At 41.6% G+C, this 26918-nt stretch overlaps 1 protein-coding gene across 7 annotated transcripts in view; it reads right to left on the reverse strand.

Annotated features, from left to right (window-relative positions):
• Window positions 1–26918, reverse strand: part of USH2A (usherin) — a 425043-nt gene that overhangs the window by 9953 nt on the left and 388172 nt on the right. For 6 of the 7 annotated variants that reach the window (XR_014166233.1, XM_081903562.1, XM_081903561.1 and 3 more), the window contains exons 63-68: window positions 24236–25752; window positions 21443–21764; window positions 6817–7026; window positions 6066–6304; window positions 4135–4352; window positions 456–632 (exon numbers count right to left, since the gene is read on the reverse strand). Coding sequence is in view for 6 of the 7 variants with exons in the window: in XM_081903562.1 (XP_081759688.1) it covers window positions 456–632; window positions 4135–4352; window positions 6066–6304; window positions 6817–7026; window positions 21443–21764; window positions 24236–25752 (2683 nt within the window). In the remaining variant the exon portion in view is untranslated. Of the gene's footprint in view, window positions 1–455; window positions 633–663; window positions 1164–4134; window positions 4353–6065; window positions 6305–6816; window positions 7027–21442; window positions 21765–24235; window positions 25753–26918 lie in introns of those variants that run through there. The other variant, XM_081903565.1, reaches the window with a different exon arrangement.

The following is a 26918-nucleotide window of genomic DNA, read 5'->3' on the forward strand; positions in this document are numbered from 1 at the left end:
AGATACCCTCCATCCCCAATCTAAGATAGCTACAAATGTCAACTGTCTCTTTGCATGTACTCCAACAACACTCATGCAAGTTATTCCATGGAGGATACATCCTATCAATGGATACCAGCCATGATAGCTATGCTCCACCTCCTCCCTCAGAGGCAGTGATGCTTCTGAATACAAGTTGCTTGATACCGCAGGAGGGGAGAGTGGCCTTGGGAGAACAGGATGCAGAGTAGATGGGCCACTGGCCCAATCCAGCAGGTTCTTCTTATGTTCTTAATTTGAGACCACTGATTTCCAGTAGGTCTACTCTGAGTATCACTTGGAAATCACTCTATAGGTTCTGCCTTGAGGTTCAGTTGATCCAAAAGGTGGAGTGCAAATTGTATAAAGGTACCTCATAAAACTAGATATATATGTGACGCATTAGCCAGAAACAGAATTGTGAAACTCAAACTGACTTTTGTCGGATGTCCTTGGCAGATACAGAGTGGTGTCAAAGCCGCTGTAGATGCGTTGCCCTCCCTCCATTAGCACATATTCCTTCAGCGGCCCATTCAGTGAGAAGGTGTGACTCCAGTCAAGGTAGAGAGTGGATAAATTGCTGACAACTGTAAATGGAGATTCGTACTGAGGTACTGGCAGAAGAAAACAGACAGGAAAAAAAGAGTATTTTTTTTATAAATGCCTCTTTAGTTTTTAGAGATTGAACACATCTGTATAAGATCTAGAGCCATTTTCACACTCTGCTATGGAGAAGGAAGACACGATATGAGCCTGTGGGCAGCTGCAGTTGGAGGATACTAATGCGTAGTAATGTTCAGGACTTTTCACATACATTTATTCAGTAATAATCCTTAGAGGACCACTTGTTAGTGCCAGGAATAATCATTTTTAATGCAATTCAACAAGCTCACCTGAAGTCACAAGCTGCTCTGTTGTCTTTGGATCCACCTTCCCAGGAGCTCCCATAAGGAGACTGATAGGAAGATGACTGACAGCTCCAGTTAGAGCTTCCTGGTTTGAACCTGCCAAAGAGCAGGTCCTGAACTTCCTTGAATCTGCTTTTCAACACTTGTTTCCTTTACTTTGCTCAACCCTGACTCTCACATCCTTGCCTACTTCTTGCCTGTTTGACCTTGGCTTTCTCCCAGATCCAGTGATGTTACCTATTGTAGAAAGAAAAGGATGACTATTCCCATGTACCCAGGCCCCTGTAAGGTTACAGTCAAACCTCGGTTGTCAAACATAATCTGTTCCGGAAAACCATTCGACTTCTGAAACGTTTGACAACCAAGGCGTGGCTTCCGATTGGTTGCAAGAGCTTCTTGCATTTAAGCAGAAGCCACCTTGGACGTTCGGGTTCTGAAAAACGTTCAAAAACTGGAGTATTTACTTCCGGGTTTTCGGCGTTCAGGAGCCAAAATGTTCGAAAACGGAGCTGTTCGAGAACCGAGGTTTGACTGTATCAGGAACACGGGGGGGGGGGGGGAGGGAGATGGCTGCTCCCATAGGTACATGGGGACACACATATTTTCTGTACAGTTATGAAGGAAGAATGTTGCTGAAGAGTACTGCACTTGTTGGTGCCACAAGTTGGTGTCACATGCATTTCAGCCAGAATGGGGCTTCCCCCATATCTATACATACAATAAAATTGTAAGGATGTCATCAAACTGCGTTTTGTGTGGCTGCTGACAGGTAGCACTGCAAAATACAGCGTGAAGGCAAGCTGGGTTCTCAGAGCTGATGGACCACCTTAGCAGTGTTGAAAGCTGAGGAGGAGGGAGATGGAGAAGGGTGGCCAGGCCAGTAGGTGACCCAGGTGGGAAGTCAACATGACCCATCAAACAAGTATACAAGCAGAGATTTTTTAACAGAATTTTTTTGTGAGCTATGCAGCAATGGCTGGTAAGGTGACATGGGTGGGGCTTCCCAAAACTGTGAGTCATTGCTGCTTACCAAAAGGAAAAGGACAAGTGTGGGGAGCTCAGCGTGGCGGCAGGAGCACTGGATTGTGGGGGGAAGGAGGTGGCTTTGGCATGGTGTAGGGGAGAGGGGAGGTGACTTTGGCAAGGAGAGGGAATGGGGAAGGGGGTGGCTTGCCTAGGTGAGAAAGCAAGCAAGCGAGCGAGCAACCCAGGCAAGTTGTAGAGGTTTGACAAAGTCTAAGTAAGAGAAGAAGGGAGGGAAGAAGAGAGGGGTGGTTTTTGCAAGCTCTGCAGGGAGAGGATTAAACTTGGGGAGTAAGGGTAAGGTTGGCTTTGGTGAGGGGGTTGGTGAGCAAAACGAGAAGAGGCATAGCACCTAATACAGACACAATAACATAATAAACTTCCATAAAACTTAAACTTAAGTTCTAGGTATAAAGCAAGATTGATCATGAACTATTTCACACATAAAATATTTCAGAGAGAACACATACTCTTAAATAGTGTTTGCAAAAAATGCACTGCTGTTTGGACAATCCAAATCTTTGGGTGGTCTGGGAAACACTCTCCCCACTGAGATGCATCTAGTCACATCATTGTTTTCCTTTAGGAAACAGGTGAAGACATACCTGCCTCAGCAGGCAGGATGAAGGGAATGCTGCCTGAAGTAATTTATGAGTGGTTTGATGCTGCTGCTTTTTTAATTAGTTGTACAGAAATAATTACTTTTCAGTTTTTGTGCTGTGCAATAATTATGTTACCTATTATGTGGTAAACTGCCATGTGTCATAATAAACAAACAACAAACAAACAAACAACTAAAATAATGTTATGCAGAATGTGTGAAAGGATCAGAACCGCCCACTTGGACAGTACTAACTCATCACAACTTGAAAATTTGCAAATTGCAATTGCTGGAATTGTGAGCATTCCCATAAATATGCCAGGAACATTGAATACGTCTAGAGCTGATAATTATCTTTAATATTATTAAATACACAAGGAAGCCATTTTTCATATTGAATTAATATTTAAGGTAATTTAATCTAAAACAGTCAATGGAGTTAACTCCCCCCTCCAAACTATATTCATTCAAGAATAAATTATGTCTTTTGGCATCCATTCATTTTTATTCTTTTGATTTTTCCTCTCAAAAAATTACTTTCAAAAATAGTTAGAGAGTATTGCAAATAGCCATCTATTTCACTGCTCCAGATAATTAATCAATAGCATCATGCATAAGTATATAATCAAACACTCTTCTTGAAATACTGTGTTAGATGAAAGTAACTTTATGGACACAAGGTGGGCATGTTCATTTGTCATGATTCTGGCTCTGCGCTAAAGAAAAGAAGAAAGCCTACAAGTCAGTGACTCCTTCTTTTAAATTATGTGTTTCAGAACCTACCGAGGAAAGAGAAACAAAGAACCCAGGGTGCACATACAAGAGACCTGAGGAGCTGGTGGAGTTAACAAGCTGAATAAATTAATACAGCAATTAACTAACTAGACTATATAATCAGTGTGACCTGTAATGATGGCTCCTAGGAGGCCAACCTTTCATTGCAAACCCATTGTTGTAAAGCTGCAGAGAAGTCTGCTTTTCAGATCACTAATTTTCAGTAACTTTAACACTGAGTTAATAAGGAATGTGGTGAAATAAATGTCCAGCCAAAAAAGAAAAGAAAAGAAAAAAGGCAGTCTTCACCAAATAAAGGTCTTCAAAGGCAAGCCAACCAATATAGCTATAATAGCATTATTTGGGCTGCCATTATTTTGCTTACCAATGGTTGATTAATGTAAGCCTCTAGTGTGAAGTTGGTGGAGGGACATTGCTTTGGTAAATGGCTCCTCCCAGCTCTTATCACTTGCTCTTTGAAATGAAACATATGGATTGCTCCTCACTGCCCCCCCCCCATGTATCACACTCTTTTGCCGTCTCCACCATTGTAAAGATGCTAAGACAATAGAATGCTTACACAACATGGCATGAACCCCAAATGGTATGTTGCAACCATAGAGATGATTAAAAACAATAAGAAACAAGATACAGCAAAACTAAATATACCAGTGCCTGCCGCAGTGATCAATGGCCAAGGATAATGTGAGTTGTGGTTCACTAACATCAGGAGGGTCACACGTTCCCATTCATGCTCTAAGCATATAAAGTGGCAGAACACGTTTCTTATACTCTCCTGTATTAACTCACCTTCTTTTTTGGTAGTGAAGCTGATCCATTCTGAAGCAGTGCTTCCTACTGAATTGTAAGACACCACCCTCAGGTTGTAGGTTGTATAAGGCTGTAGATCACTCACATTGGAGCGTTGGCCATCTCCCGCGTATTTCACTTCAATAGGGCCAAGTTTGCAAGCTGCTTCTCTTGGCTGCAAATAGGAAGGGCAGGATGTGTGCATGTGGAGTTCATACCTGGAGGAAAAGACGGAAGCACTGATGAGCCACAATTAGCAGGACAAGCTTACCTTTCCTGCTTATGTGTCTTGATGCTGGTCAAACACAAGGACCTGCTCTCAACTTAATTAAGTTGCAATTGCTGCAGAACTCTGCACATCACATTCAATATTTTAACAATATTCTACATTCATTGATGATGATGTATTGAATTTTCTAGTCATTTTATCTTGGCCAGAGTATCTTACAACCAACCAAACAATGATTATTGAAAACTCAACTGTATGCCAGTGATATTGTACTGAAGTGATAACTTTTTAGGTAACTAGACCTGCATGTCTAGGGGGTCTTTCCAGCATCCTATTTACAAATGCTTAGACCCTAATACATTATAAGTCTGGGAAAATGTTACAAATTCTGGCACACCAACAACAAATTTCTAAAATCCATGTCACAAAATAGTGTGTTGGGTTTTGAGTTTTCCAAACTAGATGGTAACGGGGAGGCTAGATGGTAAACAGTGCAGCGGGGTAGGGGTAGGGCAAGGGCAAGAAGAAGAAAAGGTCTATGTTGATTTGTAGACAGCTAGTATCTATATGCCTGGGATTTTTCCAAGACTGTCAGTTCCAAAGGAACAGATAATTAATTTGCCTAGTTTTCTTAGGCACTGATATTCATTCTTGATTTGTCTAAGGAAAATTAAGTTTGGTGGCATCAACAAGACACTGATTTTTTTTGTATTTGCTAGTTCATATGCTGTAATCACCGTGATGGTGAGGGTTTACTAAACTATAAGCCTCTAATTTGGCTATATGCGAATGGTAGCAGGTCATTGCCTGTATATCCCTTGTTGTTAAAATTGTATATTACCCTTCATCCATAGCTCTCAGGGCAGTTCACAACACAGAAATATAAGATAAAAAACACAAAATACATAATAAAAACAAGAACAAATCAAACCAATAACGCCTTCCCCATGTTGGTGAAAGGGTGTGGCACATAGTCTCCAGCCAAGTCTAGCAACCATGGCTGCATATAAACATTTGGAATCTCACCAACCAGCTGTTTGGATGGAGCAACCAGATTCAGTCTGTTCTTCTTCCCACCAAACACTGATTGCTAGGATTCCAGTTTGTTTTGAGGGCAATGCGTACACTCAACTAAGTGTCATTCAGAGTACACCCTCTGAAATTAATGGACCAAACTTAGTCATGTTCATTAATCCAAATGGGTTTACTCTGAGTAAAACTGAGTTCCAACATCTCCTACAAGGAGATTCCATTTTATAAGGCTCTTTAACATTAATGGGCATCGTGTTCCTTAGGCAGTCTTTGAAATCCCGAGTCATTTCCTTCACGTCACTTACAAAAAATAAAAACCCTTTAGCCTCTTTCCTATTATTGGTGTCAGGTGTGAATGCTGTTAAAGTTGACTAGAAAATGGAAACAAAAAATTTTTTTTCCTTCCAGTAGCACCTTAAAGACCAACTAAGTTAGTTCTTGGTATGAGCTTTCGTGTGCATGCACACGAAAGCTCATACCAAGAACTAACTTAGTTGGTCTTTAAGGTGCTACTGGAAGGAAAAAAAAAATTTTGTTTTGACTATGGCAGACCAACACGGCTACCTATCTGTAACTAGAAAATGGAAGACAGACATTTGAGAATCAACTGAAGAGTCAGCCCAGCCAGCATAGATGTTAGTTCCAATACCAAGTATATCCTAGCAGTTACCTTCTTACAATGCCGTTGGGTTCCCGAGGTGTATCCCACTGCAAAGATGCATTCCTTGAGGTGATGCTGTGAATGAAGGGAGGAGGCTGCTGTGAGGGTGGAGCTGGCTGTGTGGTGACATGTGCCACGGGTCCTTTGCTGCAGCAGCTGAAACAGGTACAGGCTTCGACCCCAACAGAATAAGTGGTAAAAGGCCTCAAGCCGTGGATGGTTTGTTGAGTCGCTGTTCCTTCTGACAGCTGATAAGAAAAAGGCAGTGCCGGATTTACGTATAAGCTAAACAAGCTATAGTTTAGGGCCCCACTTTCTTGAGGCCCCCCCAAAAAAATTAAAAAGGAAAAAAAACTGGCTGTACATTTCCAAAATATAAGATGAAAAACAAATAAAATAAAACCTACATACAGCAACAGTGTTGTGTAGGTACATAAATTACCATATAGCATATATTCAACACAAAAAAAACAGTGACAATTTGTTGTTGACAAAGGACAGCTAGACATATAAAGGGCTCCATTACCTTCAGTAGCTTAGGGCCTCATCAAACCTAAATCTGGCCCTGAAAAAAGGACAGAACATTGCACAGCAAACCACACTAGAAATGTGGTCCTTTTCCTATTTGCAGAGTAAAGGAATGAAATCAAGCATAGTGCTGCTGCTTTTTTTTTTTTTTTACATCAGTGGAGATTCCTAAAAATCAAACAGCAAATATTCATATCAGCTCAAAAGAAGAATTTGTCTGATGAAAACTCACCACCATATCCTTTCCCTTTGTGTTGTTTGAGAACAGCCTGTAGAGACTGACTATTCCATTTGGCTTAAGTGGAGGACTGATTTTCACCACAGCTGAAGTAGATGCCACTGTATCAAACAGAGGTGCATGAAGTCCTTGAGGAGGGGCTGGGCCTGTCTTACATTGGGTCCAGCTGCTAGCAGTCCGGCCTGCAGAATTGACCGACCAAACCTTAAAAATAGAAATAACATTTGAGCTGTGAGATTTCAAGCAGCCTTAAGTAGTCTGTAGGGAGGAGTACGAGGCTTATTTTCATTTGCACCACATAATGGTATATTTATTCATTTTACTATTTTTAAAAGTATGTGTGCCGCCTTTCTACAAATAGCATTCGTGGTGGCTAATAAGGAACAAAACCTCATAAAAGTACAGTGGTACCTCTGGTTATGTACTTAATTCGTTCCGGAGGTCTGTTCTTAACCTGAAACTGTTCTTAACCTGAAGCACCACTTTAGCTAATGCGGCCTCCCGCCGCCGCTGTGCAATTTCTTGTTCTCATCCTGAAGCAAAGTTCTTAACTTGAGGTAATCTTTCTGGGTTAGCAGAGTCTGTAACCTGAAGCGTATGTAACCTGAAGCGTATGTAACCCGAAGTACCACTGTACAATGTAACAGAAGGTAAAAATGACAAAATTTATAAAAGCTGTTTAAACTAAACAAGTTGAATAAAAGTGCTGAATTCATACAATGGACCACCAACACACCCACACACCAAATCAAATCAACTAGTAAACCAAATTAAACAAACAAACAAAAGTCCATCAATAAAGGACTTAAAAGGTAACAGCAAAACTTCTAGACCATTTTTACTCAAAGATAAAGCAGGCTTGGTCAACGGAACCTTGCCACACCCACTCCAATACAAAATCCCTTGAAGCTAACAAATGTAATACATCAGCAAAGGTCTAAGCTCCCCCACTGGCAAGCCAGCATTGCTAGCCACAGGCCAACGGTGGACGCAGATGTTGTTGCACAGCACATACAGGCAATTGCAAGGTCTTGTGGTGGCAGGACAGATTCAAGAGCAAGGGAGACATCTCACAGACCTTTCTAGGCATTTTGGACATCTTTAAAAAAGCTACATACAAGTCTGGCACACTAATTAGCAGGAAAATTGCTAGGAACTTAAAAGACAAAGGGGCATATATTTGCATATGCTTGTTAATGAGTTTGTGTGTGTATTAAACGAACACACATTAGGAATTTAAACTTCACATAGCCAGCCAGCAAACTTCCTATCCAAATCACCCCAAATAAATTATTCAGTTAATCTTCGCCCCATCCTAGATCACTCAAAGTCAGCTTCTCTTGAATTCATTTACCCTCAATTAATTTCACAAGAAATCCTGCTCCAAATCAAATTCAACTCTCTCTCATAACACCCATTAATTACCCCAAATAATCTCTAAATAAAGTCTTTAAATTAGTGTGTTTCTACCCAGTAAACTAGAGCACCCTCCCAATTTAATATTCCCAAGCTCATAACCAACCCCAAAACATTTGGCATACTTAGGTAAATATCTGCATGCCACAGGTTCACCCTAGTAGCACCTCTGGTAATTACAAGTGACAGACAGTATTGCAAGATGAAATTATTCCCTTGCTTCACTGAACATCCTACTGCAACCTAACTTTCTACACTGTTGCAGCACACACATGAATGACTAGGCTGCTAGGTGATTTTATTTTTCAAATAAACACACTTCATATCTGAACAGCTGAAGAAGTGCCCAGGTGCGTACGTACACATATGCAGGAGCAGGTTGAGCTATATTTAAGAATTCAGTTATTTGAAAAGAACCATTCTTTCTCATTAAGGTTTCTTTTAAATGCTATTACAGTGCTCTCAATATTTCTGTCTTTCCAGCACAGTTGAGTGTCCATTCAACTTTCAACAGATAAGTTTTATGCTAGGCTAGGTAGCATGGAAAGGCTAAACATTGCAGTGGTACAGACTCTCCTAGCAGCCCAGACTATTGCATGAGCCATAACCTTCCACTTCTCCATTGGTGTTTTCCTTCATCAGCAGGAAACATCAGTTGAGGATGTAGGATAACTATGGAACTGACCTCTGTGTGAAATGTTGGCAATCATCAATGCTGCCTTGAGGTATGACAGCGCTATGTAGACCAGGTATATTCTGGTCAGTCAACCAAACAGTATATTTCTGATGTTCTCTTTACTCTTATTCAGTAAATGAGACAAGACTTTAGTTACTGAAGGTTTTTTCTTCTTCTAATGGCATTAATTCAATTGATCATACATCAAATTTCATTTATTGCTTAATATGGAAATGCCCTCTCAAAAAGAACACAAGTCAGCATCTTCTCTATTATTCATACTGCTTTTGCCAAAATGCTCACTATGTTATATTCATTTTGTTCTATCAATCAACACGCATGGTTTTCAATTCTACGATTCCAAGATCCGGTCACTAGAATTGCATCTAATTAAAAACAGCTCTTCTCTGTGAACGGATTTTGTTTTTGTCAACTTCCCAAAACCAGATTAATCTGCACACTATATGAAACTCAGCACTTACTAAGCACAGCCTCCAACAAATCTGCATGAAAATTAAATTTCACTTTCATCAAGGAGAGAATAAACATATGGAAGGATGTATAATCTTATTTATCAAATATCATTTGTATAATTAAACACGAATAGCATAAAAGGTTGACTTAGGTCATCATTTGCATGAGTAAGTAATTTGTAGAATGTCAGGTACAATAGATGGAGTAGATGGATGTGTAAGTGTATAGGGTTAAATTAGGCTCAATAATAGTGAAACACACAGTGATCAATCAGAATGATAGATCTAAATGGCAATACAAGAGGACTGTCTGTGTGATTTTTAGTATTAAGAATTCCTTAGTAAGCTTTCACGTTGAGAAGTTCTATCTACATGAAAACATGCTCTTATGCAATCTCGTCAGTTCACTTTTTGGGGGAGTAGCTTTGCTTTCGTTTAAAGAAGAAAACCAGTATAGCCTTCTAGTCTTGTGAATTAATGGTTGAGAAATTTTGGCAATTTGAAAAGGAAAAGTTTGGGAGAGCAGGAATGTGATGTGGAAAATATAGATTCAACTGCAACTGGAGAATCTCATCTACAACAGTATTCGTTGCTGATGCAACCAAGAAAACAGCAGTTTGGGCCCTAGCTGTGTAATTCCACTACACTGATCTCTAAAAGCGAACTCCTACTGTATGTTCTCAGGAGGCCATGTTGAAATTATTTGTATAATCTCAATCAGTTAATTAGATAAGATGGATGGAACCCAAATGCTAAGGATGCCTTCATGTAGCTGCTTTCCTCCATTGGCAGTTGCACTAAGCAGGAAGTGCAAGCTAAGCAACATAGGAAGTTGCCTTATACTCCGTCACACATTTGGGCAACTCAGATCTGTATTTTCTACACTGACTAGCAGTTACACCCCAGGATTTCAGACTAAAGGTCATCCCAGCCATGCCTGGAGATACCAGGGATGGAACCTGGGATCTTCTGCATGCAAGGCAGGTACTCTGCCGTTCTTCCCAACCACAGTGGAGCTTTCATATACTCAGCTTTTCCCACATGGAAATTGAAATTCCTTATTTCCACACACTTTCTCCACGGGTTCACAACTCCCCACTCGTTTTGAACACATTATTGGAAGGCCTTCTCCGCTGCTGTATATCAACGTAGTAAAGGAAAAACCCAAAGTATATTTATTTAAATGGGCCTGGTTTTCACTTACTAGCTCAAACACATCCAGATATTCAACTTCTGGGGACTTGGAAAATGGAAAGATTGTCCAATTTAGTCAACACTGTGTATGTGATTGCATGAAGACATGCCCCAGAGTTCCCCAAAGGGCGAAATAAGGGCAGCAGTGCATCAGTGAACCAGTACAGTGGATGCTTGGGTTGCGAACGTGATCACGATTAGGTGCTTCTGCGCATGCAACGAAACCCGGAAGTAACCCGTTCCGGTATTTCCGGGTTTGGTGCGGTGCGTAACCCAAAAACGCACAACCTGAAGCATCTGTAATCTGAGGTATGACTGTACCAGAAATAAAGAATGTCACTACAAAAATGAGGGAGTTGGAGAGTTTGCTCTTTTGGCATTGCACCTGCATTGCCTGCATTAATTCTTCTTTGCAAACTGATGCATAAATCTGGCAAACTGATCTTAAGGTTGGAAGAATAAGACACCCAAATTTGTGCATCTATCCCTAGGAGAAGCTAGCAGATGGGGAGAGGGTTTGGACCCTGTTTTGTGTGTGTTGAGGGGAGGTCAATTATAGCTTTTCAATTCTGTTATTGTAGCTTCTAGCAAATTTGCACAGTCACATAAGAAGCAATGCCACGATCATCCTTACAAAGCAGATGGATAAAGCAGATCTAGTGAGACATGATCCCCTGTGCAGGGAAGAATGGATAAAAGAGAAGATGAAACAAAAACAAGGAGAAGCGTAAAGTTCATCGAGCACAGCCAACTTATTCTAAAGGAATATATGCTGCTTATGAAGAGAATTAAAACTTGAACTGTATGTGCACACCCAACATATGGGGGTGGAGCTGCAATCACTGAGCTGAGAGACATTTGCAGAGAAAATGGCACAAGCTGGATTTAAACTAAATTAAGGAACATATGAGCCAAGTTGAATGCTATTTATTTTAGACAATGAAGGCCAGTGCTGTCATTAAGCTACCATACCAGTTAATAACCATACAAGTTAATAACAGCCATCCCTGGAAGTTTTAATACTGCATTCATGATGAATACCTATAATTCTCATATGAGAATCTTGAAATATCCTTCGAGTAATAGATTCAGGTCTAAGTCTTCTGGTCTATGGCAGGGGAAATGGGAACAGAAAGTACTTGCGCCTTGAATTCTTCAACTATATATTGCCTCCTTTATAATTTAATCTTACATCATGCTGCGCAGACCCCCAAATCCAAAGCGCTGCCAAAATTTCTATCATCATTAGAAGGTGCACAGGCTTAAGAAAGCCATAAGAGGGCTCCAGATTCATCTACACAAGCAGTAATTCAGATGTCTTCATCTTCATTTTCTTGGCCACGTGCCCAGACAGCACTTTGAAAAAAAAAGGGAAAGCTTAGTTGAATCCATCTACTTAGTGAACGAAAGAATTCTAGGCACAGCGAATGGAATCTTGTTTGGCAGCTGAAAAATGTGCCTTCACAGAGCCCTGCTCCTTCAGGCTGGTAATGGAACAGTCAGATGACCAAATCTAGAAGGGCAGCCAAGGTGGTATATCAAGTGGTTGTGCTACAGACCTCTGCGATAAGATATGGCAGAAGAATGGTCCCCAAACAGCCATTCCTCTGGTGACTGTCTACACAGCAATCTCTCCAAGTGACCCATTGGCTTTCCCACAAAGACGGAGGGAAATGTTTTGTTATTGCAATAGAACTAATGTAAAACGGACCAACCTTTAAACATTTCAGTGTAAATGTATGTGATTTCCCAGTTGCCTAACGGCTAAGACTTTGGAGTAAGCCCCTCAAGAAGATACTGTGGAACGCCTTCCTTTTAACTTCCATGAAAGTATGTTAGGGACATCTTTTTGAATCATACGTTTAAACGTGCACTTTTTCCTTGCTGCATTGTTGTTTTATTGTTAGGCAGCTCAAGCATGCAATTATTTATTTAAAACATGTATCTAATGTTGATAGGCGCTGTGGGTTAAACCACAGAGCCTAGGACTTGCCGATCAGAAGGTCGCGATTTGAATCCCCGCGATGGGGTGAGCTCCCGTTGCTCGGTCCCTGCTCCTGCCAACCTAGCAGTTCGAAAGCACGTCAAAGTGCAAGTAGATAAATAGGTACCGCTCCTGCGGGAAGGTAAACGGCGTTTCCGTGCACTGCTCTGGTTCGCCAGAAGCGGTTTAGTCATGCTGGCCACATGCCCCGGAAGCTGTACGCTGGCTCCCTCGGCCAATAAAGCGAGATGAGTGCTGCAACCCCCAAATCGGTCATGACTGGACCTAATGGTCAGGGGTTCCTTTACCTTTACCTTTATCTAATGTTGAAGCATTCACATTTCTATGTGGTATACATAAAAACAAACCACAGAAAATGGGACAATAAAAAAACCCCATCATAAAATAGAACACTACCTTAAATTGCCTGCCAGAATAAGGAAATCTTAGTCATGTACCTGAAGTTCAGCAAGGAGGGTGGGTGCTGTCTAATCTCAGTTGGGAGGGAGTTGCACAGGCTTGGGCCCACTAGCCTGAAAGCATGGCTCCTAGTAACCATGGGGGACCATCCACAGATCGTAATATGGGCCGTAAGAATGTGGCCTCCCCAGACCCAACATGCCATGTGGCAAATGTTGCCCACCCAGAGCCCCAGGTGAGCAGTTGTTATAAGACGCTTATTCCCCTCACAGAGCTATAATTTGCAGAGTTGCTTGGGAAGAGGGATTGATTGTTAAACCATTCTGAGAGTTGTAGCTCTGGCAGGAGAATGAGGCATTCCTAAGAACTCACAACACTTTCAACAAACTACAGTTCCCAGGATTCTTTGGGGAAAGTAATGACCGGTACAAGTGGTATAATAGTTATTTAAATGTATGGTGCAGATGTAGCCTTAATCTGCTGGATAATGAAATCTGGTGAGTCAACTCTGAGATATATAGGTCTTCATACGTAAAGTCTTTTTTTTAGAAACAGCAGCAACACTTCTGCTTCCAGAACTTGTTCTTTTCATGATGGAGAGGCAGAACAAAGTATTTAAGTCTGACATAAAAAAGGTTATCAAAGTTTCAGCCAAACCTTGTTCCTTTTAATATTCTAATGCATCAGTAACGAAGATGAGATGCAAACATGTTTAACTCCAAAAGGCAGACAATTTAATAATTTGTTTCCTATGGGTACATAATGAGATAGTTAAAACATTCCCAGGAGAGAGATAAGCAGATATTAAAAGGTCTTTCCAATACCTGTAATGGCTAAGGGCAACAGCTAATTCAATAGATTCGATCAAAATCACTACTTCTTTCAGTGCTGCTGATTTATTACTTTGGCTGTAGTTAGTCATCACTCATTTTAGTTTGCTTTTCAGTGCTCATAAATTATGCCTTATAAATAAAAAGATACAATCAAGGAAATCATATCAATTCATCTACAGCCCTGGGGTGTATTTTCCCATGGCACTCACACTAATGTCTTTTTAAAAGATAGGCTTGTCATGGCGTTTGAATATGTCAGAATCACAATCTGCGTAAGGAGGTCTTGGGAGAGCAGAGCCATAACAGGCTCATAACTAATGTGGAGGGGCCAATAAATCAGATACCTTTGTTTGGTTTAATGAATAAACATAGAATCATAAACAGCCTCCTTGTTCATAGAGGTTTGCAAAGGTGGATAAACTCTGGTCTGCAAAAACGGCTCTTGCATTTGCGTGGTGGCAATACGATTTCTGGATAGCTCGAGCTTAGTTTACAGAAGTTTTTGATGTTTGTATTATGGTTTTAGTTATGTTGTAAGCTGCCCAGAGTGGCTTGGGAAAACCCAGTCAGATGGGTGGAGGTATAACTAATAAAATTATTGATGTATTTATTATTCTATTATTATTATTATTATTATTATTATTATTATTATTATTATTATTATTATTATTATTTTCTCATCTGCCAGCGAAGCAAGAGAGCACACTATCATACAGTGGTACCTCGGGTTAAGTACTTAATTCGTTCCGGAGGTCTGTTCTTAACCTGAAACTATTCTTTTTTAAAAATAATAATAATATTTATTACTTTTAAAGCTTACAAAAAAAGAAAAGACAAAAGAAAAAAAACAATACAATACAAAATATAAACAATACAAAACACAACCTTAACACATTAAACTAAACACATTAAACTAAACAAAACCCTATCCCTAAGCCTACTATTTTTAAACGTATGTGTGCCGCCTTTCTACAAATATCATTTGTGGTGGCTAATAAGCAAGAAAACCTCATAAAAGTACAGTGGTACCTCTGGTAATGTACTTAATTTGTTCTGGAGGTCTGTTCTTAACCTGAAACTATTCTTAACCTGAAGCACCACTTCAGCTAATGGGGCCTCCTGCTGCCGCCGCGCCGCCAGAGCACGATTTCTGTTCTCATCCTGAAGCAAAGTTCTTAACCCGAGGTACTATTTCTGGGTTAGCGGAGTCTGTAACCTGAAGCGTATGTAACCTGAAGCGCTTGTAACCCGAGGTACCACTGTACTATTTATATTATACAGTATGTTCAGGGCTTTTTTTCAGCTAGAACTCTCCAGAACACAGTTCTGGTACCTCTCAGGTTGGAACCATTGCCATTGTAAGAGAACAAGGGAGGGGTGAGTTCCAGCATCTCTTTTTCTAGAAAAATAGCACTGTATCTGATAATCATATTAAATAGCTAATAATGCAGTATAACAATATTATAGCAAGATGGACAACTATATGATTACTATTATTTATAAATTATTTAGTTTCATTTATTTGTACCTTGCTTTCCCATCCCTATAAAGACAAACTAAAACTTCAGGCTTTTGCTTTTTCAACCCATGGCTTGTCATGATGGCCACTAAAAGAAGCTAATTCTTTAGAAAGACCAAATAAATTTATGGTTTATATGGATCTGGTAGTGGAAAACAGCCAAATATGTACCACTCCCCATTTTGAGATACAGTTTATCTCTGATCAGCAACATGATATTAATATCATGCTCTGCTTGTAAACCTCCCTGAAGAGAAGGCCTCTGTATGTAGTTAGAATGCTGAGTTTTGACAAGCTGTTGGTTGGAAATTTTAGAAAGTCAATAGTGCACAAACACAGTGTTTCCCAAACTTCTTGTAGACCAGACACACTTTATTTTCAGAGAATGACAGGGTATAAATCATCTAGCTTCAGTGTGGCCCACTGCCAGTCCTTATCTTCTAAAAAAAAAGTACTCTCATTTTCCTACTCATATTGAAATACTGCCCCTCAATGAGGCCAAACTTAGATTCACAAAATGTTTAGGGGTATGTGTACCCCTGCGTTCCCCAGGGAAAAAAAGCACTGCCCACTGCTATGTTTCTTCCTGAGCCAATGTTCTGGACATGTCTCCTAATTGGAGGAAACAAGTCCATAGTTGTCAGTCATGCAGAGTTTCAGCCTCCTTTGAGGATGGGAATTCTGCTTGCTTTCTAGACTAGGCAACTGAATAGTCTAAAGGACACCTGATGCATACTCATGGCAGGATAACCCAAATCCAATAGAGACTGAGCAGAAGGACATGAATGCAGAACAGCAAATCATTCAGAGATACAAGGCAGCATCCTCTGCAGCCAGTTGGAAAATTAGTGTGCTCTGCCTTGGGGATTACTGCTCTTCCAGATCAATGACTCTCCAGAGGTGTTTCCCATCACCTAATGCCTGATCCAAACTGGAGCAGCCAGGATTGAACCTGGGACCTTCTGTAATGCTCTGACTGAGTCGCAGGCCCTCCCAATATTGTCCTAAATACATGGACTTTTGCTAAAGGTTCAGAGAAAGAAAAGGAAGATTCTCCCCCCCCCCCCTTACCTCAGTTGTGCTGTTAATGTCAAACCCATTAAGCTGGACCTTGATGACTGACAGCATTTTTTAAAGTGTTGCAAAGGGCCTGGCTCTAGTGCCTTAATTTTAGCTTCATTCAGCTGGAGGAAATTTAGTTGCATTTAAAATTTTATGGCCAGCAAACAAGCCTCCGAGAGAGAGGCAGCAGAATCAATATCGTGCTTAAGTGAAATATAAATCTGGGTTTCATCAGCATAATAGCGAAAGCCAATCCCTATACTTATGAATAAGGTGTCTCACAGGCAACATATAAATTGTCAACAATGGTGGGACTAAGAATAGATCCCTGAGGGATGCCACAAATGACAGTAATGGCAGAGGAACACACACACAAGACTGCTAAAGGTATGCAATTTGAACACAACTAGATCCAAGGACTGTCAGACTTACTCAGTTTCAGCATGGACCTTAATAAAGAATTAATTAATAAAATCCAGGTGGAGAAACACTCATGGCAAATCTGATCAGACATGGCTTTGAACTCATTTGAAGGCTTACTCAGTGGTGGATATGGCTCAAAGGTCGTAACTACTTTTCTCCGACCACTGTGTCCACACAATCTGATCTAGCTGAACTTCTCTAAGCGGTTAAATAGCTTTTATATTTTGGGAAGGGTTAGAACTGTCAGTAGCCCACTGCATTGGTTTTGCCAGGTTTTTGCACATAAAGTTGTTCATATCTATTTCATGTTCACACCACCATTTCCCCAATATTAGTATTAGAGTTATCCAAGTTCTTCTCCAGTCAGATTTTATTTTATTAATCCCATTTCTTGGCATGTGAGGCAGAAGACTTGCTTCTATTCATCCTACAACTTGTTCACTCAACCCACCATGACTCATGCTGAATTGCCAAGAGAAAAATACTTCCTTAGGAGAAGCCAGTGCTTCAACTAGTTTGAAAAAACCACAAGTGAGCCTGCTGCCTTAAAAAGGACCACATGATTGGAGATCTATAGCCTGGGTTTCCAATCTTCCAATTTTGGTCAATTTCTTCTAGCAAGTTGTGGCTGAGCGTCTCTAGGTAGTATTGCTTGATGCATTTTAACCAGGCATTTTTCAAGTGTGGTGTAGTGGTTAAGAGCGGTAGACTCCTAATCTGGGGAACTGGGTTCGCGTCTCCGCTCCTCCATATGCAGCTGCTGGGTGACCTTGGGCCAGTCACACTTCTGTGAAGTCTCTCAGCCCCACTCACCTCACAGAGTGTTTGTTGTGGGGGAGGAAGGGAAAGGAGAATGTTAGCCGCTTTGAGACTCCTTAAAGGGAGTGAAAGGCGGGATATCAAATCCAAACTCTTCTTCTTCTTCTTCTTCTTGCTTCTAGCCAGAATGTGGGTTGTGTCAGTCAACTTGGTTGATGACCCTTCTTGGAAAAGACAGGGGAAATGCGATTTGTTTATTTTCCTGGACCTCCTGGCAGCTTTTAATACATTCAGGCATGGTGTCCTTCTACATCAATTCATGGAGTATTGATTTGCAGTGGCTTCACTCCTTCATTGCCCAAAGATTCCAGAAGGTAGAAGTGGGATACTATTGTCATTCCCTGAAGAGGCTTGCATCTGATATTCAAGGTATCTAGTCCCCTTCCTTTGTTTTTTAACTTCTGCATGAGACCACTGATAGAGGTCATCCAGAGTTTTAGAGTGGGTGACATCAGCATAAGCTCTGTTTCATCTTTCCATCTGAACCAGACATGACAGTTTTGTCCTTGAATGAGTCATGCACTGCATGAGGCTGAATAACTGAAAAATTAATCTGCAGAAGGCACAGTTCCCTGTGGTGGGTGGTCCTAAAGCTGGAGAATTGCCCATCATAGGTAGGGTCACACTCTCCCTAAAAGAGTAGCGTGTTAGGCTGGGAACAACTTGAATTCTCATATAGAGGCTATGCTAAGAAATGTGTTCTGTTAACCTTGGCTGATACAACAGGTACATCACTCTCTGTAAAACAGAGCCCTTGCTATGGTTGGACATGCCTTGGAAAACTCTGTCTGGAGTCTGGACTATTGTAATGTGGTGTATGAGGAGTATGCCTATGGAGACAGTTTGGAAACTTGAGTTGATCTAGAATGCGCCAGTCAGTGTAGTGATGAATAAAGGCTGCCAGAGTGCATATCAAATACTGCACAAACTCTGTTGATTACCAATTTCTTTCCATCCTGATTTCAAGGGAATACGTCTTACTGTGAATGTCCTGTATACCTGGGCCCAGAATACCTGAGAGAGCTCCTGCTGTCCACTGAACACTGTCCACCTAGAACCCTTTCCCTTGTACATTGCAAGTTATTTAGGATCCATGGGGTTGTAGTCAACTAAGTCCTCCTCAGAATGAACATAAATTGTTGTTGTTGTTTAGTTGTGTCCGGCTCTTCGTGACCCCATGGACCAGAGCACACCAGGCACTCCTGTCTTCCACTGCCTCCCGCAGTTTGGTCAAACTCATGCTGGTAGCTTTGAGAACACTGTCCAACCATCTCGTCCTCTGTCGTCCCCTTCTTCTTGTGCCCTCAATCTTTCCCAACATCAGGGTCTTTCAGAATGGATAGGTTTGATCTTCTTGCAGTCCATAAATTAGTCTTGTCCATTAACTGTCCATTAACATTAAGAGTGTCTACTCTGAGTGGGACCAGCACGGCATACCATGCATCATTTTGCATAATTAAAATATGGGGTGGGGGAAACATTCCCTGTAATGCTTTTGCCTGTATGCACCATGTAGTGGAAAGAAGGAAACAGGATCATATTTAGACCCATAGAAACCCTGTTGTGAATAGATTATATGCATTCCACACATGAAATAATGTACTCTAGAAGAATGAAATAATGGCCATCAACCGACTTCAGTTCATTGTTTTAAATAACCAATAAAATCATGTTTAAATCCATTTACTTAATTAACTTTTGTCTTTATGAAAGGTGATGTCATATTAAATCTGTTGGATGTTAAGGTGCCACAGGATTCTTCACTTGTTTGGATTTTGTGATAATCCTACCCTGTAGAACAGGTATTGTCAACCTTTTAAGACCCAGTACTCACTTTAGACCCAAACATGCATTTGAGGACCAATTTATCAACCTTTTGGCATATATTTGCATGATGGTAGACCTCCTCTAGTGACCCACCTCGGATCAGGCTGTGACCCACCAGTGGGTCTCCACCCACTAGTTGAAGACCAGTGCTGTAGAAGGCACATGGTAGCTCTAATACGTTTTAGAAAATAGAGGAAAAATGAATTTCCAGTGCCTCTTCTCTTCCCCTTAGTCTCAGACATGAGACATCTACTCATTTAAGAAGCTCACACTGCTTCCAAAATACACTGAGCACCTGATTTAAAGGTGCTTACCTCAACCATAATGTACCGGATAGTTTTTTGAAAAGATTTAATAATTTTGTCCACAAAGAGCCCAATTACAAGAAAAAAGTATCCCCTCAGGTACATTAACTGGGAAGAGAGGGATGTGGGTAGGGGAAGAGGGGAGGATAAAAAAGATACCAGTCTCTAAAATAAAGCGATCTATTTTGGAAAGAATCCTAGCAGTTACCTCATTGCCATTAAGTTCATTGAAGTTTAAGGAAAATTACATCATTAGAAAGAGTAGGAAATCAAGTAACCCAAGAGCCATCGTCAGCGATGAAAGATGGGCTCCCCCAAGATGCCAGACGTTTTGCCAAATGGAGGTCACACACTTCTCAACAGCAGCAATACAGATTCAGTCTGATCACCCAAGACCATTCAGTGGCAAACAGAGAAGACATCCAAAGTTCATTAGGCTTTATGTTCTCTTCAGAAAAGAAGACATATGGGAATAATGACTGAAGCGAGAGAGTTAATATAACCTTTCCTTTAAAGTTCATGACATGGCTAAGAGGCCTCTGGATTTACTATTATGCACATACAATACAAAAGCTATCTCTATCTAGAAATAGCTCTATATGGAGCCAAGCCAGGCCATACACATCAAGAACAGAATGCCCAGCTCACACCTACACTCACACACCCTTCCAGTCCTCATCAGACTGGCAGCTTAAACCTCATCAACAAGGCAGCATCCTCTATTGCAGGCTGTAGTTCAGGGGCAGGACATTTGCTCTGCATGCACAAAATCCCAAGTTCAATCCCCAGCACCTCCAGGTAGGATTGGGAAAGACTGCAGACTGAGAGAGCAGCAGCCACTCAGAGTAAACAGTACTTCCCTTTGAGGGAAGGAGCTGCAACTGAATGATTACTGTAACATGCTTTATGTGGGGCTGCCCTTCTTTCTGGTCTGGAAGCTTCAACTAGCGTAGAATGCAGCAGCCAGCCAGATGACTATGCCAGGTTCAACATACTTCTGTTAATTCGCAAAGTCCTAAGCAAAGCAGGCTCAAAGTATCTTAAGAACCACCTGATTCCCCATGCTCCACTTTGATCACTGAGATCCTCTGGTGGGGCACTTCCGGTGGCTCCTCACACCCCCTGAGATTCAGTTAGCCTTCACTAGGGGCCAAGTCTTCAGTGTGGCAGGCTCTGCCTGTTGAACTCCCTACCAAGCAGGATGCATCCCTTCCTCCTCTCACGCATCTTTTGAAACTATATTGTTTTGACAGGCCTTTGCAATAGGAATGGTATCTTTTTATGGATGCTTCTTGCTGGTTTTATTTTTAGATGCTGTATGCTACCTGGATAGATTTTTATGAAAGCATGGAGTATAAATATGCAAACAAGCAAAAGTGCTGAGAGCATTCACAAACATTTCACACCATGCCTCTGAAAATATGTAAGTTTCTGTGCATTACAAAAAATGCATATGTGTAAAAATGGGAATGCCAAAAAACAGGGAGGGACATTGACTGTATTTAATTCTTGAAGCCCTTTTTGTCCATGTGAACTATATGGAATTATCGTAACACTTTTTCTGAGTATATAGTCTTTTACAGTGTATTAACAATTTAGCAATAAAACTTCTTTCCTAAGATGTTCATAGGAATCATAGGATTAGGCCTTCATTCTATATGCGACATACCTGATATTCATATTCAGTAAAAGGCAGAAGTGTGGCATCTTTGAAGAATGTGGATGAACCATTATAAACAAGGACCAGGTCTAGATTTAGTTGCTCAAGTGTTACTTGTCTCCTGTAAAGCTCGTAATATAAGATCTTCCCATTTGGTTGCTTTGGACCTGTCCACACAATGGAAAGAACAGACTGGATTCCACCATGACTTGACTGCACATCTATGAGTGGGGCTGGCTGGATTTCAGGAGGTGCTTCAAGGGTCTGTAGAGAAGCCCATTCACTGGAAGTGCAGCCCAGGAGTGTGCAAGCTTGCACTTGGACTTCATACCTTTAGAAAAACACATCAGAAGGAAGTTAAGTAGAAGGAGGGCTATAAACGTATCTATTGCACATAGGTGTAGATTACAGTAAAGATGTTCCAAAAGAGAGGTGTGCACAGCAGTGTTGTGTTTTAAAATAAATGCAAATAATAATACTCTTGGTGGCTCCCAACAAAATATTAAGAACACAATAAAACATCAACCATTTAAAACTTCCCTGTACAGGGCTGCCTTCAGGTGTCTTCTAAAAGTCATATAGTTGTACCTTGGTTGTCAAACGGAATCCGTTTGACTTCTGAAAACGTTTGACAACCAAGGCACAGCTTCTGATTGGCTGCAGGAGCTTCCTGCACTCAATTGGAAGCCGCAGAAGCCACGTTGGATGTTCGGGTTCCAAAGAACATTCGCAACCGGAACACTCACTTCCGGGTTTGTGGCATTTGGGAGCCAAAACGTTCGACTCGCAAGGTGTTTGGGATCAAAGGTACGGCTATAGTTATTTATCTGTTTGACATCTGATGGGAGGGCGTTTCACTGGGTGGGATGTTTCTTTTCCCTCCACTTTTTCCACTGTGGTGCAAGTAGTAGTAGTAGTAGTAATATACCCCACCCATCCGGCTGGGTAGCAAGCATAATGGCCTCACATGCATGAAGGTCCAGAACCTTCAATGCATGTGTTGATCTCTTGCATAAGCACTCCCCTCCCCCCATTAAGCTCAGTGCAAAGCAAGAGTTGCAAACACGCACACCCCTTCATCTCCTTTGCTGAAATGGATGGAAACATTCCTGCATGTGTGTGCACTGCGATCCCCATGTCTGCAACAAATCAGCATGATTTATATATTAGGAACACAGTACTTTGAATGAGATAATGGCTATGCTTTGCCTGAACTAGAAAGAAGTTGCATTTGAATGTTAAAAGTTCCTTATATCTACTGTAAGACAAACTGTAGGTTCCTTGTTCAGTCAACCAATTAGGTGGCTTATAATTTCAAAATATATGATAAAACAGAAAGCCTAATTCAGGCCACTCAAAGTTAGCTGAAACAAACAAGTCTTACCACATTTCTAAAAAATATAATCATGCTGCAACATTTGTATCATAAGCTCCGCTAAAGAAAAAGGATCAGGCTTTGTGATCTGAACTCGCATTCCAGCCCGTTTGCATTAAATTTACAAAATTAATTGTTAGCCTACCACAATCTGGTGGCCTCCAGAGATTTTGGACTGCCAGCCAGCTGAGAAAAGCTGGGCCATGGACTATGGTTTGTTCCCATGACTATCCGTGACTCAGACAGAACTTTTATCTTTCTCTGCCCATGCTCTTATTTATAAAATAATGATGGGAGATCAATGAGATTTCTACTGCACAAATGTATGCATTACTTCTCCACTTAGCTAGCAAGTGAAAACATGTTAAAACAATTGGTTGAAAACCTTGCATGTGCATCTAGCCACTTCCTATAAGTTTCCTCTGAAAATAATGGGACAACCCTTTCTGGGAGGGAAAGAAATGAGCACTCTTTCCTGCAATTCCGAGATTGCCATGCATCAAAAGGCAGGGAATGTGATGCACATCTGTGCTTAGGCCTATACACATACTTAGAGTTGAAAAGGAAAAAAGTAGGAGAGTTTTCTGAAGCTATTGATAAAAGGTCCTCTTCTAATTGAGCAGCTAGTGGCATATTAAAGATCACATTGACAAGGGCTAGCTATAAGAAAAATAAAAATTGATTGATCCAGTAAGCTCTGCTGAATGGAGAGTTGACAGTTTTTACAATGGATAATCTACTATACGTTCAGCTCAAAGCTGCCACAGCCACCCTCCATTCAGTACTAAGGACCAGTCTGAAGAGATCTCATAAACTCAGTTGGTAAAGACTCTTAATCTCAGGTTTGAGCCCCACGTTGGGCAAAAAGATTCCTGCATTGCTAGATGACTACTGTAGTCCCTTCCAACTCTACAAATATATGATTCTATGATTAATGCCTTGAGACATTGTTCATAATGTATTAGCAGGAATATTTGGGCAAACTCCACTAGCCTAGCATCATATTCTGAAGGCACAGCTCTGTTAGGCAGCATAGCTGGTGGCTTCTAGGGGCCGAAGCACTTTTTGGCCCCCTCAATGTTCAGCACCGGCCCCTAGCTCCTCATGACATTGCGTGCGTGATACCATGATGTTGTGTAGGGCTCCCTCAATCATGCAAAGAAGCTGGTGCCTCTGTTAGGGAGAAATATGGGGTCCTTCCTGCTAAGTCTATTTTTACATGCTGTTTGGTCTTCTGCATCTTGAGGATACCAACCTCCCAATTCCCCCTTAACCGGTAGAACAAACTGGTTACAGGGAGCCAAAATTCGCAAGTCATCTAGGGCTGCATTAGCATAAGAGCATTTTGTTCTGCTTTTTTCATGGGTCACACTATGATCAGAATAACAGACAATATCCACTCATTGAAGTACGTGTTCACAAGTTACCTGTGATAGGGTTTTAATGCTGCGAAAGTGTAGTACCGCCTCCCAAAGGAAACATGTGTTGACTCCAGATGAACAGCTTTCTTCTCCGATTCAATAGGGTCCCGCAGCGTGATTGTATAGCTGACTATATCCCCATTGACTTTTGCTGGTGGGTCCCAAGTAACCAAAATTGTCTCTGAGGACCATGCCTGCAGTCGAGGAGGTGACATTCCAGATGGGGCAGAGGGATTAGTTCTGCTTGTGGCTACAGCACTGGTGACGCTTCCTTGGCTGTTGTTTGCAGTAACAGCGTAGCTGTATTCTTTTCCTGGAGTCAGCATAAAGTCATGATAACGAGTATCCAGCCCCAAATAAACCAGAAACCCGTCTCTCCTTAGCTCATAACTTTGGATTTTGCCATTTGGATTTGCAGGAGCCTTCCATGTGATTTCTATCGATTCTGAACCTGTCACTAGCAAGCTGGGGGCATCTATATTAAGTGGTGCAGCCTCCATCGTCCAAACAGATTGGGGTGCACTAGCTGCACATCCTCCATTGGTACAAGCAACTAGCATGATGTCATACCTGGTATAAGGCTGTAGATTCAACACTTTTCTGAACAAACTTTTTCCAACATAGAGCTCTTCACCATTTAATTTTAAAATGTACTTTGTGATTTCTCCATTTTGGATCTGGGGTGGTAACCACGATATGTTCATTTGGGTGGAACCAAGATCTTCTAGGGTGGGAGGGTCCACGAATGCTGGAGCTGCCTCGAGTGTCCGAATACTGGCATGGTTGCTGGTGGAGCAGCCTCCCATAGTACAAGCAGTTACTGCATAGCTGTATTCTGTATATGGCAGTAACTCTTCATCAGTATAGTTGAAAGTAGCAGCATCAAAGCTAAAAGGATACGGAACGTTATTTCTGTGGAGCCTATAAGACTGCAAAATGCCATTGGGCTCTTCTGGGGAGGACCACAAGATCCAAATTTTGTTTGGACTTTTGGGGATATATCTCAAGACAGGGGCAGCCAAGCCCACTGGGGCAGCTTGACTGGTCTCTGCAGCAGACCATGAACTGTCAGCGTAACCGGCTGAATTCCAGGCACGTATCTTATATTCATACCTCGTCCATGGCTGCAAATGTTGAGCACTGTATACAAATGTTGTGCTCCCAGTGTTATATTCGGTGAAAACATTTTCCTCTTCTTCTGTTGTTGCATTGTTCCCCGAAGCATTTCCTTTGCTGCGTCTCTGAATAACTTCATAGCGCATTATTTTTCCATTTGAATTAATTGGCGGAGACCATCTCAGTCCAATGCCAGTCGCGTTCACCGACTGGATTACAGGGGCCAGCTGAGATTCAGGAGGAGCTTCGTCCGTCCAGATTGGCTGGGGTGAAGAGCGGCTGCAGCCAGCTGCAGTGCAAGCTTCAAGGACTAGGATGTAGAGAGTGAAAGGCTCCAGGCGCTTGAAGAGAAACTGACGAGACAAACCACTGTATTCCAGGTTATCATCGTTGAAAATATTGTAGGTCTGGAAGAAAAATAACATATATCAACAAAAGCTATACGTTACAGGCAAGACATTCGCAACCGAATCCTGCAACTCAGGCCTGCAATGCTTCCAGCTCAATAAGCCAAATGCAGCCTGCCAGATATGTATGACTCCCATCATAGACGCCATAAACAGCCTGTCAGGTACTCTGCAAGCCACAATAAATGTTTGGTGTGTGCCCATAAAACCTGGGACATCCACCTTCAACCCTTCCCTCCTCCAAAAGAACATTATTTTCTGTTGGAAGGAAAAGCCATATTAAGGTGATCATTCTGTCAGGGTATGCATTTCGGCTAAAACAGTGAAATGTGGGAGCAGACTAGTTACACACACCCACACTCTGGCAGAAGGGTGTCTGCCCCCTTTACCTCTTATCTTAGGTTCTAAAAAGGCTGGTTTGAAAAAATAAAATCTGGGATTATGTTTCATCTGACAGAAAGGGAATAACCTTAACCTCCCTGTGGACATCAATGCCTGTGTTGTTGTGATGAGGAACGGTGTGTGTGTGGTGGGGGGAGGAAACTCATATGTACTGTCCTGGGCCTCAGAAGAAGGCTGTCCTACAGTGGTTGCTCACTGTGTCTGTGGGGAGCAACAATTGAGGCCCCCTCTGTGTATGACCCCAGCAACTAGGTTGTGCTTGCTTGCAGGCTGGGGCTGGGGAAATCCCCTTGGCTGGTGGTATCAATGGGCAGTCTTCCCGCCAAAGAGGGCTAATTTGAATGGGCCAATCAGAGGCCCCGTTTGGAGGGTGGTGCCTTGCTTGCTGGTTGGGCATTGGCTGTTGCCCTGCCCGGCCTGGCAGCGAGGCTGAAGGCTGGCATACAGTCTACATTGGACTTGTCACAGTGAAGCCTCTGACAGTAACTGGCTGAATTTATGTGACTAAAGACTTGGAAACTTCTGTTGCTCAGGGATCCATAGTTTGCAGTTGAATATATGTGACAAAAGGGAATATTGCCAGTTCGGCATTAACAGCATTAAACCCTCACTTGGAGATGGGGAAAGGTCCTGAGAAACAAGGAACTGAAGATCAAGCTGCATATTAAACAAGCAAACAAACCAGAGCAATCAGAAGGAGCAGCAATCATTCCTTCCCCAATTGTTGTTTCTGAGAGAAAGAAAAGCCCAGGGATTGTGTTCCT

This window comes from Podarcis melisellensis, assembly GCF_964234715.1.
Source record: "Podarcis melisellensis genome assembly, chromosome: 3".
In the NCBI taxonomy this organism is placed as follows: Eukaryota; Metazoa; Chordata; class Lepidosauria; order Squamata; family Lacertidae; genus Podarcis; species Podarcis melisellensis.